The sequence below is a fragment of the Andrena cerasifolii genome, chromosome 15 (assembly GCF_050908995.1).
Source record: "Andrena cerasifolii isolate SP2316 chromosome 15, iyAndCera1_principal, whole genome shotgun sequence".
Taxonomy (NCBI): Eukaryota; Metazoa; Arthropoda; class Insecta; order Hymenoptera; family Andrenidae; genus Andrena; species Andrena cerasifolii.
The window spans coordinates 9,128,025-9,147,042 of record NC_135132.1 but is presented as its reverse complement, the minus strand read 5'-3'; the positions used below and the strand labels follow the sequence as shown (position 1 = coordinate 9,147,042).

Here is a 19,018-nt window from a genome sequence, read left to right as displayed (position 1 = left end):
AATGATCCATCAGGATCGCCGTTGGATTTCAAACAACGTGGAGGAATTACGCGATCAAGGGGCGAATGGGGGCGGGGGAAACCGCGGAATACGAGAGAGGGGTACAGGCAAACAGACAGATAGAAACAGAAGAGATTGGATTGAGAATGAAAGAAGAACGATAGCTGATCCGTGGCGCACCTTTGAACTCTAATTAGAACTCTAATTCAGCCTTCGATCGACGGGGAGCCTCTTAGGGGGAATTGAAGATTGTGAACTCGGGTTTCAATAATTTATGAGCCCATTCTTCGCTTCGCGGACCTTCGAATCTAATGGCATCAAATTCGACCGCTTTCCTCGCAAGGTTGAGAACCACTGCTTCTAATAAGATTATAATTAACGGTACCATCAAATTTTCAACCCAAATGCACAGAATTGTGCGTCTTTCAAATTAAGGTTGAGGATCACTGCTTTCAATAAGCGTGTAATGTATCTGGAATCACTTTACTCCCCCCAAAATATCCTCAAATCTTCAAATCCATCGAATTGGAACAATTTCCTTGCGAGGTTGAGAACCACTGACCCGGTAGGGCCCCTCGAGTTCCTCCACTTCTGCCAAAGGACCTTCCTCGATATACCATAAATCCGTCGAAAGGTGAAATGAAGATCGACCGAGGGATCGGTGCGTCGCGAATCAGCCTCGATAAAGAGAGCAGAAGAGAGAAAAAAACGTGGTCGTACGGCAATCGATCTCGTCGGAGCCGTCCAAACAATGCGGCCGGCCGTCACAACGTCTCTTACTGTCCAGGCACAGGCCGTTGTGGCATCGGAACATTCCAGATGGGCATACGTTCACTACAAACGTGATTCCCAAAGTAGCCAGGTGAGTTCTCTCACGCGAACCCCATTACGCGAAACAGGGGGAAGGGCGGGGGTGTGAAAAATGGCCTCACTGAGCCTTGCAGAGGTGTAATGTCCACCATAAGGCCCATTCAAGTGTTATGCTAAACGACATCCTCAAATGTACGTGTCCTTCCTCAACTATTACAGAGCTGCACTTATTTAGTCACGCTCCCACACACCATAGGACCCAAAAGCATCGTCCAGGATGGATAAATAGTGAAGTCGTAGATCAGATCGATGGGCCCAGTGGTCGAAAAGAGGGAAAGGGGTAGTAAAGTTTCACTCTAGGCTACACAAAGAATCCTCGTACTAAATTAGCTTCTAAAAATGCTTCACATGGCTTTGGGTCCTTGGGCCCACTCTGGGCCTGCTTCTATCAATTCACCAACTTTATGACTCCACTATTCCTCCACCACTGACAACACTGTAGTCCACAATGTGTGTTGAATATATTCTTGGGGCCTTAATTTATGGGCCCAATTGACTTTGCCTTTTCAGAACACCACTATATCTCTGCAAGGCACAGTACATGGTAGGTACGTCCCCTTTAGCTGCTCCTGTGGTTTCTGGATGCAATTATACACGATTATATGTTGATGAATTGCAGTGAGGCCCCAAAAGGGACGTTCCCCACCCTGTTATCACCCTCGCCTTGGGCTCCCTTGCGTGCCACGTAGGTGGACCATCTAGGTCAGCATTTGATGGGATACTCACGTGTCTGCTCCGACAGGTTTCGCCCTTTCTGAGCGCGCACCTTGCTGAGGGCAAGGTGCATGCTTGACTTTTCAACCCCTTCGTTGTAGGGGATGGATTGTCTAGCCTGTGCTTTTTTATTGGGACTCGAATAATTTCAGGTACTACTGAATAGACGATCCACTGTGCAACGAATGGGTTAGAAAAGACCAGTCCACGAACAATTCAAGCACACTGACTCGAATAGCAAGCAGTGAAAACTGTATCTAGGTACTTGGTGGTACTCATGAAACGACGTGCATGCGCGAATTCTGCATTCACTACCGACTTGCATGCGTCACGTGCATCCTGAGTGCGTAATTGGGAGTATATGAATTCACGGTGGCATGAAAAATTCGCTAAAATCTCTAGCAATGTTTGTATCGATGTAAACGCGGCTTAACAACGACCATACGACACAGATAGCGATTTTTCGCGAGGGAATGCGACGATGATGCTGGGGAGTACATGGACGGACGAATAAAATCGTTTCAACGGATTCAGAGGGTGAATATCAGGGTTAGTCTGATTAGTCGTTAAGGCTGTTTCCATGACAGTGTCGCCAGCTGTTAGAGAGATGCATGAATTGTATAAGTCATCTTACGCAAACTTGCACAAATTGTTATTTCCCATTCAATCTTTCACACAGACAATCTTTTGAATCGACTCTGGTTTAAGAACAATTAATTATTTAAATTGTTAATCGTTAATTTTTGAGACCCTGGAGATACTAAATACTATTTCTGTGATGGTCAAACGCGATCAAACACTGTCAAACATCGTCAAACGTAAGAAAAAATTGCAAAGTCAGGGTCCCTGACCTCAATGAACAAAGAAACTCGATCGTACACAAGAAGGGAAGGGTGGTGTGGCCATTTTTCGTCACGTATGGGGTCAGTGAGGGGGGGACACATAGTTACCACATCCATCCTCGTCAGATCCGTCAGCACATTGAATTGTTCCATCGCATCTCTCGCTTTCTGGCAAGCATTCGCCACTGGCGCATTTCCATTCGGCGGGTGTGCAGACACCTTGGCGGGACGAACACGTGTAAAGCACACGAAAAAAGCGTTAACGTGGCGCGTTTTCATTTTTGTTCGGGGGGGGGGGGGCGGGCGGGACTTTGAGACCAATCGACTTTTTTTAGAACTCGTTGAATTGTGAATGAGAAGGTCGATTGGAAGAACAAAGGGGGGGCTAAGAATGTAGAACAGTGTTTGGGCCAGGGGGTGTGATAAAGTAGGTCACTCAGAAGTTTCTCCTTTTATCTACGACTGTCCAACATCTCCTGCACGAGCACTGGAGAGCAACCCGGGCACTGCGACCCTCTGAATGACCTTGACAGGACCGACGGATGATCTTACCACAGCCGCGCTCGTCGCTGCCGTCGAAGCAGTCGAAGATATTGTCGCACCTGCGTCTAAGCAAAACGCACAAGCCGTTGTCGCAACGCATTTCCCTGCTCGGATCGCATTCCCTCTGTCCCGTTTCCGGCGAGCCTGGCCACGTCCGGTCTGAACGTACATACACAGACAAGCTACATGGCAAACTACTCCAAACGCGAAGGGGCGCAGCAACAACGGAGAGAACGGCACTGGTCCGAGGCTGGGTTGTACCAAGCAATAGTGACGCTTGGGGCCGGAGCTGAGGAGAGGAATTGGGGCGGAAACAAGTGTTTGGAAGGTCTTTGGTTGCCAGCTAATCGATAATAATGCTTGGATGCTACGTAGCCTGCTAGTATATCGAGTTTAAGAGATCTATCTTCAGAGAAACAGCGCTGCGGGGCTGATCTCTGTCTCGACGTGCACAGTGGAGACTTCGCTACTGCTTGGTAGAGCTCAATGGGGAAGCTGAGTGCAAGTTCTTCCCACCTGTGGCGCCACCAGCGCACGCGCCACTTGTTATCGGTGTTTTGGGTGTATTTAAATTATCCCATTTCATTTCTTAATTTCTATTTCTGTAATAAGTGTACGCGCCTATGATTATTATTAGCAATTAATAATTATGTAGATACAAAAAGTAAATTTGCATCTTTTAGGTTATGAAGACGTCAGATCTTGTGAAAGAAAAAAAGATATTAGAAGTCAACTATAGTATGAAATTTTTTAAACTTTTTATATTTTATCATTTTCTCCTTGGGTTGCCATTTTAGTGTTGAAATCAACAGTCAGCAGAGGTACATGTGGCGCCCTCTGCGACGAGCTTTGCGTCAGCTTCCCCATTGGTTTAGGTTCCTCCGAAGCTTCAATTCGGTGGTAATAGGGATACTTATTAAAACAATTGCTGTTGGTAGGTTTAAAGGAGCTAGCACATAGGGACACTATTTTTCCAACAATTCCGTAGTTTGCAGAAACGAAGGTAGGAGTTTAACCGAGTCTAAACAAACCAGACTATCTTTTAAGCTGCCGAGCAAAGGATCCTGTTATTCCTTACTGGCAGCGTCGCTGTTGCCTCTATCAAGCTAATGAATTAATTAGAGTTAAGCTGCCCTGCAACCAGTGGCGTCGTCTCCGTCGCAAAGTGCTCGGTAAACAACGGAATTTTTACCTACTCGTAGCTGGAGGATCGGGGGATTCGTAAGCTTGTCTTGCCTGGGATATAAATATCGACTCGTGCATCGTGCACATAAAGGGGAGGGTCGCAGAGCAAGTGGAGAGACGAGCAGAAAGCACAATTGCAAAATGTATGGTAATTGTTAAAGACTTACAGGGCGTGTCAGGTTGAAACCAAAGCTCTGAAGCTGAGTCTTATTAAATCCATTCACTGATAGACCAGACACTTGCACTCATTTTGCGAGGTCGACACTGACGAACCCTAATCTTGCAAGCTCGAGCACACTGCTCGACGGATCAACAGAGACTGGGGATTTTAAAAGCGGCAAGTGTATTTCGTCTCTGCTGAAACTTTCCTTGCGGGGAGTCAAGATCGTCTTTTTAAGGGGGTCCAGGTTGAAAGCAACGTAGGCTGAAGCTTGTTAGGTTTGAACTAGGATGTAATTGATCCTTTTTAGTTTTGATTCTGTGCAGGTGCGAATTGGTATCGGTTGAGTTGGAACCTTGGCTGGGTGCAACCTTGTGAAAGAGTAAGCTAGGGTATGTGCACTCCTAAGGTTCGAGCTTTTCTAGGCGTACAGTGGTGCAGGCTCAACTTTGTCTAATTGAAATTTTTCCTAGATGCGACTTTATCTATGTTCATTCTTGTCTAGGTCTAAATTAGTGCAGGCTCCGAACTAGGTCAGCTTCAATCCTTGCTAAAGGCAACCTTCTAGGCACACATTCAGATTCAACCCAAACCAAATGCAGCCTTCTTTAGTCAAAACTACTCTCTGTTCAAACCCAACTAGGTCCACCGTCGCGTAAACACCTTCTACGTCTCATCAACATTCACCCCTACAATTCCATCAGTGTCCAACCCCCAGACACAATCTACTCACTCAGCCAGAGCTTGGATCTCCATCTGGCGCTCAGCGATGATCGACAAATGCAGCCTCGGTTCACGAAACTCCCCCTCAACCGTGGTTACACAAAGCCAGATCTATTTTAATGAAGGATTCTTTAAGGAGGAGTTTCGTGCACGTGGAGGACGATCGATGCACGCGAGAGAGTGGTGAAAGAAAGTCGAAAATGAAAAAAAAAAAATGAGGGAAAAGAGGCGTACTGGTAGGCTGAGGGGCGTGTGTAGTGGTTTCGTTCGCGCAATCTTCGAGTTCGTCGCTGTGATCCGGACAGTCCGGATGGCCGTCGCACCAGTAGACACCCTCGATGCACTTGTTCCCCGTGAGGCATTTGAACTGGGTGGGTGTGCATTCCCGTTCTGTTTTGTGTCGTGATATGAGCAGAGAACACATATTTATGTACAGATATGCAGTACGATGAGCTGTGGGTGGATAGGGGGCGGCTGGCCTTTATTCAGGGGACAGGGTGGTACTGTATATTGAATGGTTCATCGAAGAAGAAGCTGTTTCCGGGCTTGTCGTTCAGAGAGTGGTCTTTGAAGTTTGAATTTGGTTTAATTATTAATTGGAAAGTAGGTCTAAACTTTTTTAAGTTTTAGGTGGAGTGGTTTTAACTTTGTAGGTGTAAAGTAGTCTAGGCTCAACTATGCTCAAGTTTAAATTAAACTAGTTTGAACTATACCAAAGTTCAAATTAAAGAAGTTTCAAGTTTGCTCAAGTTCAAATTAAAGGAGTTTCAACTTCGCTCAAGTTCAAATAAAAGAAGTTTCAACTTTGCTCAAGTTCAAATTAAAGAAGTTTCAACTTTGCTCAAGTTCAAATTAAAGAACTTTCAACTTTGCCCAAGTTCAAATTGAATTAATTTCAGCGTCATCAAAGTTCAAATGAAATTAGTTCCCACTGTGTCTAATTTCAATATTTTTCTAAATTTCGATCTAACTAGATACTCAATTTCCAACCCCACCTTTAAACCTCTGAAAAAGACCTGCCTCCGCAGGATGTATCTATGTATAATGCTTATTCATCAATCAAACACAAGCACCCAATCTAATGAAATAAAACTAAAGCCCACAGTCTCTCTTCTTCAATCCCTGAGTAACCCTGTCCCCAAACAGAGGATGCTCATACATGAATTGAAGGGGGATGATCTCAGGACTCGTTTCTCTAGGGTTTCGACTCAGCTGTGGCATCACGAAAGCTGGAAGCTCGTTCGCGAACAATGAAAGCGTCCCACGAACAACGTCACAAAAGCTCTTGCTTATTACAGTGGGGGGACTATCTCAAAATTGGGCGAGATCACAGGGTGTACGAATCGAGTGACTAAATCGACTTCAAACGATTAGCTCTACGACGCTGGCTTCTGGTAATGCGCCGACAAAGCTTCCTGAGCTTCATAGGACTTCGGGAAACGCGAATCTATGTACAGCTGATGGTTTCTTGGAACAGTGGGGGGTTAAAACTTGGAAGCTATTAATATACGAATACAGCCAGTGGGTGACGAATGTTCAAACATTCGTCCTCACATTTTCTTTTAATTTTCCGCGATAATCGTTCGAATTTAAAAGTGGTAAGTAAACATGGAGTCTGACTTGACTGTAGCACTGAAAATTATCGATACAGTTGAATGATTTTATTATTTATGCTCCCCTATTCTCGTTAGCACAGCTCCCAGTGATGTGACCAATGATAAGTCAGACAACCCAAGTATCCCTCTATTTTTGCGTAGGTTTGTTATAAATTGATAACTGACCATCCCTAATATTAATCAATATATCACCTTAAGCAACTTCGAAATTCCAGCTCCTCGGTAGCCCTCCCACAGTGATACAGTCCTTAATTAGTCGGACATCCACTACAATTATTACCACTTCACAGGTTTCTCCATCGAAGCGTTCAGAGAACGTGAAAGCTTTCGTCACCCAGCGAGCTCAGATTATTTTGCAAGCAGAAGCGAGGACCTTCGCTGCCAGGAACTCCTAGACTCCCATTACAATGTTGCGGTCAGAAGAAACACAATACAAGCTACGATATCAACCCCCAAATACGTGGGACATAAATTTCAATATCTTATTCCTGTTTAAACTCTCTTCTGACCACTACTGTGTTCTTTAAAAAAAGAAGCTTTTCTCCGAGACGAAGAATCGGAGGTTTCTGGGAGTGCCCAGCGTGGAGGGATCCTGGACGATACGTAAGTGTTTATATACCGCAGTGAAGCTCGTCTTCTGCCCTCGGGCAGTCGTCGAATCCGTTGCAAACGGAGCTCTTCGATATGCAAGAGCCGTCGCCGCAGGTGAAGTCCATAGAGGGGCACGGGGCCAAATCTACAGGGCGTAAAACAAACAGCCTGTTTCGTGAACCCTGGGCCGCCTCGAGCGCCAGCTCTTCAGGATCATTCTCCCCCGGATATACTTCGCGGCGGATCGTGAAAAGCTCGAGTCGAGGCGGGCTTCATATGTACAAAGCTATCCACGAATGTGACGGACACATTTAAAGCGACTTGAGGGGGGGACTGTGTGAAGTTGATACACTGAAAGCAGTTTGTTAATGGTGGGAACCGCGTGGGTGGTTGCTGGGGGAGGCTGGGGTACTTCGTGGAACTTGGTTGGTTGTTGATCCTGGAATGCTGAGTTCGGCTCGACTTGTTTTACTGGATGGTCTGATGGTAACCCCTCTCCTATCTTTATTCAGTTGTGAACTTAGGATTTTTAGATGTTTCGGATGTATTTTTATAATTTCTGGTGTTTGATGAGTATTTTTAGTGGTTAAGTATCTTGGTCAGTATTGTGGGAATAGCTTTCGTAATTTTTATTTCATCGGGAGCCTCGGAAAAAAAGTTCTCGTGGTGACGGGATTCGAACCCGCGATCTTCGGATCCACTGGTCAGGCGCCTAACCAACTCGGCCAAAGTTGATCCTCCACGATCTCTTATTCCGGACTCCCTTTTATGTGGGTTTCTGATCCCACAGTATCGACCTAGTAATCGATACTGAAAATCATGAAAACGATAATGAAAATTTCCCGTTTTCTGGAAAGTGATACCAGTTCCTCCTCTCCAATCGAAATCTTCCCTACTCGCGAAAAACCCTCCACGCTATAAACCTAGTACCAATCACCAACCCGCTCAGCAATCCAAGGACCATTTACCAAGAATTACATCGAGTTACTAAGTATCTCGCGATTTCAACATCCGCAGCCTGCCGCAGCACGCCACTCCTCGACCACGATGTGTGTATGATGAGTAGGGGATCACTTTTTACACGGGATTCCTTCGAAGCTGACTAACACTCAAAGCAATCTGAATAAGCCCCTCGAAGGCGGTTAGAATATTTCATGGGTTACATGTATATACAGTGTTTCAGTATCGGGTGAACGTGTGGGCTCTTTGTCGTGTCTGTTCTCGATTAGTCGTCTAATAAAAACCCGTCGATGATCCCCGAGATGAAGCAAAAAAAAAAAAAAAAAAATAAACCATTTCCAACTGATCCGCGCGCGTTGTTTGAACTCCAAACAAATCCACGGCCGGCGGATTAAACGTGAACCGACTTCCGCGCGGTAGGAACCCCGGCCACTGAATGGAGTCCGTTATTTCAGCCGTGTGAACCCCTCTCGGGAGGGATTAAGAGCACTCGTTAGGTCCCCGTAGAGGCTGCTCCATCGTGGGCTCTCTTTCAGAAGGCACCTGACCGAAATTCAGCTGGAGCAGCCTGTACGCTACTAAAACAGAATCCCCAGGGACTACACCTCTCTCCAAGGCCTTTATACAGCATGGACGTCACAAGACGAAAGTTCGTCACATACATCGTCTTTAATCGACCGCTTCCGATCACATGGAAGCCACCACTTTGTACAGCAACGCGCCCAGGAGGCAGCTCCACAGTCAGCACATCCCCAAGTGTCTGCTGAACAGGTGGCGGGGCGCTGGTAAGTCCCGCGAAGCGAGAAGATAGTCTGTACAGCGGAAGTGGACACCGGCTGCCCTGACCAGGTGGCTTTTCTCTACCTTGGTCGCCGCAGTGCGCTTCGTCCTGGCGGTCCAGGCAGTTGATGACCCCGTTGCAGGAGTAGACGTTGCTCAGGCACCTTCCGTCGCAGAGGAACTCGTAGCTCCCGCATCTGGCATGGCGGGTGTCGTTCCTCTGGCTATAATCCACCCTCCTGTCGTCCAGGTAGCTGCAGTTCTCCTCGTCGCTGGTGTCCTGGCAGTCTACTACTCCGTCGCACACCTTGACCTTAGAGATACAGAGCCCTCTATCGCAGAACCACTGGTTCCTCTCACAGACATATTTCTTCGTGGTGGTCTCTCTGACGACGGTGAAGTCCTCCGCGTCGATGGAGAACGTTCCTCCAGGTGTCTCTTCAGAGTTCTCCGTGGTAGTGTCTTCATTACAATCATCCGAGTCCTGATCCTCAGGTCTGGAGCATCTACTGGGTGAGGAGGAGGAAGGGAGGTCTGTGGAGGATGTGGTGGGAGACGCTGAGTGTTTGTCGTCTTTGTCCACGGTCTCCTTGGACAGGAACTCCTTGGCACCTCCACTTGGGAAGGAAGAAGTGGTCGCTTGAAGTAAGGTGGGGTTGAAGTCAGTGTACAAGGTGTCTTGGTTAAAGCTGGTGGTTCCTCGTTGTTCAGAAGTTGGCTCGGTCACCTGGTTCTTCCCTCGATGCTTCTTATCTTTCTTCTTCCTGTCCTTCCTCTTCTTCTTCCTTCCTGGCTTCTTCTTTTCACTCACCACCACATCGGGACTCGTAATCACCTCCACCAAGTCCGTAGACTCTGTGGTCTTGGTGATACCGAAGCTAGTCCTCGGGTTGTCTTCATTCGGCTCCCAGTAGGAATCAACCACCTCCGTGGATGCTAGTAAGTCCACTGTGAGGTCTGTGCAATTCTCTTCGCCGGGTTTGAACATTGTCGTCTTCTCAGCGCTCGCCAGACTCGAATCAATGTTCTCCCTATTCGCATCGATGTCCCCGCGCGATTTCTTCCTTTCCCGCTCGTACGCATTCCTCCAGAACTCCGCGCACTTGGAAGTGCACTTGTCCACGTTGTCCTTGAAAGACTGATCCGAGGTCGAATCGTTTCCGGGGTTCTGGTTGGAGAGCCTGTCCTTGCTCAACAGGTCCACCTCAGAGTTCCTCGAGTTCGAGTCGAACAAGCCACTCTCCACTTTCACGGACCAGTTGCTTGCTGGAGTCGTCGTGGGCGAAGGTGAAACGCTTCCCTCCAGGTACTTGTGGAAGTACTTGGCGAACGCGCCGTGTTTCTTCGCCTTGTAGCGATAGATATCTTCCCTGCTGCCTGAAGACTCCTTGGAGACCCTGTTGATGTCTTCGTCCAAGGTTTCCAGATTTGGCTTCTGGGTACTTTCTTCTGCTATGTCTTCTACAATGCTGAAGCTCTCATCTATCTCTTCTCCTGAGGATCGTTTGCTCTTCGGCGAGTCTTTCGAAGAAGACAACTGGAATTTTGTCGTTTCTTCAGCTGGGGAAGGTGTTGGACTTTCTTCCAAGCTCTCTTCGGTGGACCACTTGGTTCTGGGGACTTCAGGGTGCTCACTGAAACTGGCTTTTTCTTCCATACTAAATTTTGTGGTCTCTTCTTCATAGCTGGAGCTGGTTCTTAAGATTCCATTCGGGGCTTCGATAGATGAAGGTTGGATTTTTTCTTCCAAAAGCTGCTCTCCTTTTTCTTCAGCGGAGTTAATGATTTCGTTTTGTAGCAGGCTGCCGTTGTCTTCTGTAAAGTCCACTACGTTTTCCATGATATTGTTTTCTCCTTTCCCCCAGAAGAAATGATTGAGAAGAAATGTTTCTTCTCCATTTCCTGATTCATTTAGCAAACTCCCGTCACCTTTCGTTTCTTCTTCAGGTACAGATGCAGTTTCTTCCTTCAAATTCCATTCTGTAGTTTCTTCTTCAACTGTGGAAGCATTTTCTTCTTTAAAATTAAATCCTTCACTGTCTTCTTTGCTCCCAAAGGCACTTCCTGGTTCATTTACCAAACTCCTGTCACCTTTAGTTTCTTCTTCAGGCACAGAAGTAGTTTCTTCCTTCAAATTCCATTCTGTAGTTTCTTCTTCAACTGTGGAAGCATTTTCTTCTTTAAAATTCAATCCTTTACTGTCTTCTTTGCTCCCAAAGGCATTTCCAGATTCATTTACCAAACTCCCGTCACCTTTCGTTTTTTCTTCAGGTGCAGAAGTAGTTTCTTCCTTCATATTCCATTCAGTAGTCTCTTCTTCAACTGTGGTAGCATTTTCTTCTTTAAAATTCAATCCTTTACTGTCTTCTTTGCTCCCAAAGGCATTTCCAGATTCATTTACCAAGCTCCCGTCACCTTTCGTTTCTTCTTCAGGCACAGAAGTAGTTTCTTCCTTCAAATTCCATTCTGTAGTTTCTTCTTCAACTTTGGAAGCCTTTTCTTCTTTCAAATCCAACTCCGTCATAAAATTCAACCTGCTAGTTTCATCAACTTTAGAAGCCTTTTTACTAAACACTTCATTCGTCTCAATATCCAAGCTGACTGAAGAAGAAAGTGCGTTGGACACAGTCGAAGTGTCGACTGCAGAAGAAGTTATCAATTTCTTCAGGTGTTTTTCATAATACTCGCCGAATGGATTCAGTTTCTTCTTTTTTATCCTCCTCTTACGACCTGCCTTGGACTCTTCAAAGTCAACTGTCGACGATGTTGAAGAAGAATCCCCAAGAAATTTGTTTTCAAGGGTCGTGGACACATTCGAACTCATCGTGGTCTTCCCAAGAGGATGCTTCCTCTTCTTCTTCCTCCTCCTCTTCTTTTTCGAACTCCCTGGATCGCTAGTGGAATTCCTATCAGTCTTCAGCGAACGTTGCAAGCTCCTAGCCGACTTCACCGAACTTCTATACAAATGTGCTTCGTCCCCTTCGCCAACCGTCTTCAACATCTTCTCCCACAGAATTCTAGAAGTTGGTTTCCCCTCCGCTGACTCCGCAAAACTTTCCTCAATTGAATTGGCAATCACGTTGTTCCAGATAGAGTAATGATGAACGCTTTGGTTCTTAAGTTTCTTCGGGTTCTTCAAGGTTTCTTCTTTCCTCCGTCTCGTCGATTCTTCCTGGGACTTCGGACTTTCGCGATGACTTGCGGCGTGCCATGTTTCCTCTGGCTTCCAGTAGTGGAACTTCTTCGCGAAGGATCGCTCGTCGTTGTACACGTTCCTCCAAGGATATTTCTCTACGGTGACGACGATGATCGAAGATCAACGACCCCGATCGGGTGTTCTTTCGCTTTCAGGGGGAGGAGGTGAAAATAGAGCGTAACGGGTGCATCGTCGCGGTCGTAAATCCTGCTCTCCCCTCGATGGAGGCGTCAACGAGATGAAGAAGAAGAAGAAGAAGGGGAGGAAGAAAGAAAAGGCAGAGGCAACGCGGTGGGACGGATCAGAGATCAAAGATCTTGTGCTGCTCGTTACGGAACAGTGGCTCTTTTCTTCTTCCCTGCTGCTCCATGGATGAGGGATTTTAGACTTTTAGAGGCTTCAAGGATGTCTTAGATTCTTCTTCTTTTTTTAAACAGGAAACAGGTCGTGGGGAGTTGAATGCTTCATGAGGAGATTCAGTTCACTTTTTGTTTGATTTATTGGGGGCTGAGGGGAGTAGGTGGCCTCTTAATGAAGAATGTAATTAAGGCTGTCATTGGAGGTCTTCACTGGGAGTTAATGGAAGCTGAGAATTTTGAAATCTAATTTACATAGCAAGTGTCTCTTAAAGATGCAATTACAATATTCTTATTTATTCAACTTGTAATTCAAATTTCTGATGAACCTACTTTTTAATAAAATAATAATAATCAAATATCTAAGCGCTGTATTCTCCTAAAATACAAATTTCCTTTAAAGTCAACGGAACAGGATTCTTCTTTTTCTTCCTCTGTCTCGAGAAACCTTCCCCGAAAAAAACGACAGAAAATCGGGTACCCCCCTTCCAGTAAAATCCCCACGAAAATCTTTTCCCCACGAATTACCCAAAGTATCATATTTCCTCGCGATCTCTAACGCAACCCCAATCGTGTTAATTAATCCCGATGTGGCGACTCGCAAATTACCGGACCGATTGCACATATCTGGAATAGATACGGTATCGAAGGTGTCTTCTGTCTACGTGTTCGTGTGGGGTGAGTGTCCGGGGGGTGAGTAAGAGGTGGTGTGAATGGCATAATTACCGCAGTCCCTCTCGTCAGAGCCATCAGAGCACTCATCCACCCCGTTGCATTGCAACTCGTAACCGATGCACCTGCCGTCCGTACACCGGAACTCCTTTTCTCCGCAACCTGCTCCACACACCACACTCATGCACATTTAACCCTTTAACCGTTCAGTCCGTCGAACGATACAAAACTGTTCGATATGGGGGAAGAGAGTAATATGCGATTGTCGTTTGTGGGGGTAAGACGACAATTGAGGCTCCTTGGGGTTTAGATACTTGGTCGTTGGGTGGAAAATGTGATAGTGAACGAAAAGGTAAGGTCTTTTGAGCGTTTGAACATGTTGGAAGATTTTTGGACATGTTGGACAATTTTTCGGACATGTTGGACGCTTTTTTTGGACATGTTGGAAGATTTTTGATCATGTTCGACACTTTTTGGTCATGATCGAAGATTTTTGAACATGTTAGAAGCTTTTTTGGACATGTTGGAAGATTTTTGGACATGTTGGAAGATTTTTGGACATGTTGGACGCTTTTTTGGACATGTTGGAAGACTTTTGAACATGTTGGACGCTTTTTGGTCATGATAGAAGATTTTTGAACATGTTAGAGGTTTTTTTGGACATGTTGGGCGGTTTTTGGACATGTTGGACGCTTTTTTGGACATGTTGGAAGATTTTTGAACATGTCAGACGCTTTTTTGGACATGATGGAGGCGATTTGAAGATACTATGGAGGTTCCTTAGGGGTTGGTCACTTGGTTCTTGAGTAGAAAATGTGAAAGTGAACAAAAAGGTAAGGTTTGTAGGTATTACGGAGGCTTCTTGGAGGTCTGAAGGCACTATGTAGGCTTCCTAGGGGTTTACATATTAGCTTATTGAATTGGAAGTGTGAAAACTACTAGACAGTTAAGGTTCGTGAAGGATTCACGATATCGTAGGTGGTTTTCAGACGCTACGTAGCCTCCCCATGAGTCAATTTACTACCTTCTTAACTTAACTATGTAGAAACAAAAGGGGAGTTATAAATAATAATTTGCAAGGGTTAATAGTAGTTGCAATAAAGTACTGAAGCACGCCAAACTCGAGGGGACCCGAAGAAGCAGAACCCGCAACTTCAACTACAAATTCCACGTTCTTTACAAGTCACCACTGTTCGAAATCAACCGAACAAGCGCTGGAAGAATGTTTAACGATTGGGGGCGATATTCCACAGAGAGGAAACCTGAAAAAGGTGCGCGCCGTGAGCAATTTTAAATGCAAAATGCGGACCACTACTTTCCCCCAGTGCTGTGTCGCCGATCGATCGCACGGTTAAAGGGTTAAAAGGTGCAGTCAAGTTCTCGTCAGGCCCTGTTTTGCAGACAGAACACGCGGCTTCCGCTTACGATTCAAGCGTCCCCTGTGACGCGTGTTCCTTTCCCTCTCTTCCGATGAAATCAGCCGTGCACACCGTCGGTACACGCGTCGCGTGCTCGACGACGATGCGACGGCTATCGAGAAGGGTAGCCACCCCTGTTGTTATTCACAGCGCGGGTGATTCAATGAGCATGACTCCGTGGCTTGAATTAGTTGGCGCGGGAAACATTATTAAAACCCCTTCGAACATTGCTCAAAGTCAGCCACAATTGAAATCCAACCGATGAAAGACTTCAGAATTCCGAGATTCCAACGGAAACTCGGATTTGAACGATATTCGAAGAGGCCGTCGCCAAATGGAATGGAAAAGTCGTGATACTCATTGGGGGATGATTTTCGGCGAGAGGAAAATTTGGCCAAGCGGAAAATTGCAGCGCAGGAAGCCACTTCCTGGCGGTGTTCGGTCAGCATGGAAAATCGTAAATCGAACTGGAAACCGGATTCCACCAAGATTTTCGCCTTGGATTTCCTTCTGCCATGTGTCGACAGGCGTAAAACAGTATTTTACAAGGAACAGAAAAAACACGTTACTTCGACGAACCCGCTGAACAGAAACGGAGGGAACATAATAGGCTAGATGGGTTCTGTCGAGCAACGAGGGACGAAGGGAAAGTATCCAGCTATATCTCGACCATCCTTAAACTCAGGGATGATTTACTGTGCCCGTTAAGTTGTCCAGGGCTGCAACTCCCACATCGAGACAATATTTTTTACCTCTGAAGTATCTGCGGCCCCTAAATCAGCCAACAAAAAGGGGGTTGATTCAACTACAAGGAAGGCTATAATGCATGCGGCTCCGAATGCATCGCACAAAATTCATTATTATTAACTAAACTTTTAATCCAGGCCCCAAGAAGGGTGTAGGAACCGATATCTCCAATTTAAAAAAAAAATACCATTCCAAAGCAAAAAACAGACACCTCCAAAGCTAGTAATGGTACCTAACCTAACCTAAACGCAAGATTTATATTCCTAACCCGCAAAAATCCCCAGATGTACCCGGAACAAAGCCCTCCACTCGATGTGGGATATCATCGCCCCGACAACTCCGGGAACAACGCGAATCGATTCCTCGTCGACTAGCTGCCCGCTGGAGAGCAACTTGTTGCTGCCAGAATGGGCGTGGGTGTCGCGTCGAAGAGGAATTTAAACGTTCGTAGTTGGCTCGTTAAACCAACAGCCCTGGATCACGGATCCCAGCAGTTAGTGGATCACATCTGTGACACTAAATAGACTCGCGAGTGGGGCTGGGGACTACCCCCGTTGCTAGGGACTAATTCACCTATTTCTAGGCATTAATCGAGGTAATCTCTAATTAGGAAGGTAGATGGGGCTCACTCACCACACTGGTTCTCGTCCTCGCCGTTACGACAGTCGCTGACGTGGTTGCACCTTTTGTCGATGCTCAGGCAAGTCCCATCCAGGCAACGGAATTGTTCGGCGCTGCAAGTCGTCACTGGAAAAACGTTGCGAAAGAAATTGAGGTTAGTCTAGGGGAATTTGTTGCACGGTTGGTGTTCATGGCGAGGTTTTAATTTTCAGATGCAGCTGCAACTTTTTTGTGAGTTTGTTTGGGGATGGATGGCGACAGGGTGGGTGGAGGGGAGAAAAGAGCGAGACTGGACCGCGGATGCTTGGACGGGGAAATTAATGGACTTTCGACGGAACGGGGATTTAATTACCATGGAGTGGTCTGAGTGGAGGAAGGCAAAGTGTTTCTGAAGTCAGGCGGGGTAGTTTTCTGGGAGATTAGAAGCTTGTACGAATTTATAAGTTCATTGGGTATTTTGGGACTTAAGTTTGGGTAAAGAGAGATAACAAATGTGGGAAATTTTTGAAATTTGATAATTTGATTTTTTTTAGCCTTTGAGTTTTTAGGTTTTGAAATAATCGAAAGGTGTGGCTTCGAAACCCTGCTCTGTCGCATTTTTTTAAAATTTGTAATTTTGAAATTTGTAAGTTTGAAAATTTAAAATTTCGAAACACTGAGATTTCTAAATTTTGGAGCTCTGAGACTTTGAAATATGGAAATGTTGAGATACTCCAATTAACAAATTTTGAAGCCCTGAAATATTAAAATTTGGGGATATTTGAAGTTTAAAATTTTCAAATTTGGAAACTGAAATTTTCATCCCAACTATTCAAATTTCCCACATTCCAGGCCTCCTACTTTTCACTTCACATGAAACAGTAGTAGGGCAAGCATTCGAAATCGAAAATAAAAATAAAAATGAAACCAAAATACCATTGCAATTGTGCTCGTCAGAACGGTCTGGACAATCAGAACGACCGTCGCATATTGCGCTCTGGCCGACGCAGCTTCCACTAGCACATTCGAATTGGTCTGGCCGACACCGTGCTAATAATCGAAATAACAAAACGTAACGATAAACGAACTTCCTATAATCGTAAAACAAATGATAAAACTTAAAAGTAAGCGTCGAAACGGTGGCGAGGCGCAGTGTCAAAAATCGCTTTTTAAATTGTAAGAAACTCATAGAAAAAAAAGGAGAAAAATTTGAATTTCAATTGAACTTTGGATTAGGCCTAAGCTAGAAGGGCGTTGGGACCAACTTAAATCTAATTTGATAAAAAAAAAAAAAAAAATTGCACTCATGATCAATAACTGATTCAAACTCATTTAAAAAGCTTCAAAATTACTTGAAGCCAAGTTTGGGATGATTAAGTCTCCCATGTAATAAAGATCCCACAGTTCACTAAATAAAAGAGTAAAAAATAAAATTGATAGTCTTCTAAATTCCTCAATACCTAACTTGATTTAAGGGGGTATACCCGTTTGAACCCTCGGAAAATGTATACATTTTGTGGATTTTTTTACAAGTCAACGGTTTGATGCAGATTTCCCGTTTTTTAACTATGTTTACATAGTATTATGAACTACTTATAAAAAAAGTTTCAGTTAAAAAACTATTGTTTTTCGGAAGTTACGGATACATGTCCGAAAGTCTCTCGATTTTAGACGGCTAAACGGTGGCCCTAAAAACTCGCGCTACGTTCAACCAATTCACTTCAAATTTTGCATGCAGAATCATAATAAGATTCCGCATCGTCCAACGAAGGCTTTTTTTTATTTCGATTCCCCGTTTATTATTTATAAAGGAAAAAGGTGGATTTTTCTCTTAGAAAAATTTAACTTTACCTTTGATCTCTCACCATTTCTTTATTTTTCAAAATTTTCAAAATCGCCTTCGTTGGACGATGTGGAATCTTATTATGATTCTGCGTGCAAAATTTGAAGTGAATTGGTTGAACGTAGCGCGAGTTTTTAGGGCCACCGTTTAGCCGTCTAAAATCGAGAGACTTTCGGACATGTATCCGTAACTTCCGAAAAACAATAGTTTTTTAACTGAAACTTTTTTTATAAGTAGTTCATAATACTATGTAAACATAGTTAAAAAACGGGAAATCTGCATCAAACCGTTGACTTGTAAAAAAATCCACAAAACGTATACATTTTCCGAGGGTTCAAACGGGTATACCCCCTTAAGTCTCCTAGGAAAGCTTCGACACCCTCCTAACAAAGCAGTAGCATAAAGTATCGCGAAGTCGTTCGACACCGTCCAAAATTACTTACAATTAGATCCAGATCACCCCTGCAACTGATCGGCCAGTGCAAGTGAAACGGATCCAAGAACGGGCATCTACTGGATAATTAGACAGCCGTTCGATCATAATGAATCAGATTATTCGCGCCGAGTTCCATTGCGCCTCGCCTCCGACGCGGAAACGAGGGGAAATAAGGCTCAAAAAGGGACGGACGACACCGAAGTTCCGCGGGCCACGGGTGCCGTGCAATTAATTACTTGAGAAACAAGCGTCCATTATCGGGGCCGAGCGTTTATATCCTTCGAGGAGCGATTACTCGGCCGACTGGCCAGCTCCGTTTCAGCTGAAATCCAATCCGAGTCGCTTCTTCGTTTCTTTTCTGCAGGAACGCTTGGTACCTTCTTCCCGCCATTTTTTCAAACATCTCACACTATACAGGTTGATTCATACAACGCGGACCACCTTTAAGAGTGCATCCAATCCCTCTAACTGGGAGAATTCGGAGTTCCCGGACGCTTGGTTCTCGAAGTTTGCATTCCCGTGGATTTTCTCTGTCGTACAGGGAGTTTCAAATAAGGAGACACCTTGACGACTTTTTTCTACCTCTGTGATCGAGGAACTTCTTCTTTCCAACCCTTGTGTCTCCAAATTGGTGACTTGTGGATTTGATGTTATACAGGGTGTTTCATTCGACTTTTTTATTATTTTAAACTGACCCCATCTCACCCTGAATTACTGTTCTGAATATTATTTCTGCAATTTGGAAACGCTTTCTGAAATTTTTCCC

The 19,018-nt window shown here is 45.0% G+C and overlaps 1 protein-coding gene across 5 annotated transcripts in view; it reads right to left on the bottom strand.

The window, feature by feature from the left end:
- Positions 1-19,018, bottom strand: part of Trol (terribly reduced optic lobes) — a 148,688-nt gene that overhangs the window by 25,835 nt on the left and 103,835 nt on the right. For all 5 annotated transcript variants that reach the window (XM_076827887.1, XM_076827886.1, XM_076827888.1 and 2 more), the window contains 5 exons: positions 16,910-17,023; positions 16,007-16,120; positions 13,263-13,370; positions 9,069-12,275; positions 721-834 (listed from right to left, as the gene is read on the bottom strand). In XM_076827887.1, coding sequence (XP_076684002.1) covers positions 721-834; positions 9,069-12,275; positions 13,263-13,370; positions 16,007-16,120; positions 16,910-17,023 — 3,657 coding nt within the window. The remainder of the gene's footprint in view (positions 1-720; positions 835-9,068; positions 12,276-13,262; positions 13,371-16,006; positions 16,121-16,909; positions 17,024-19,018) is intronic.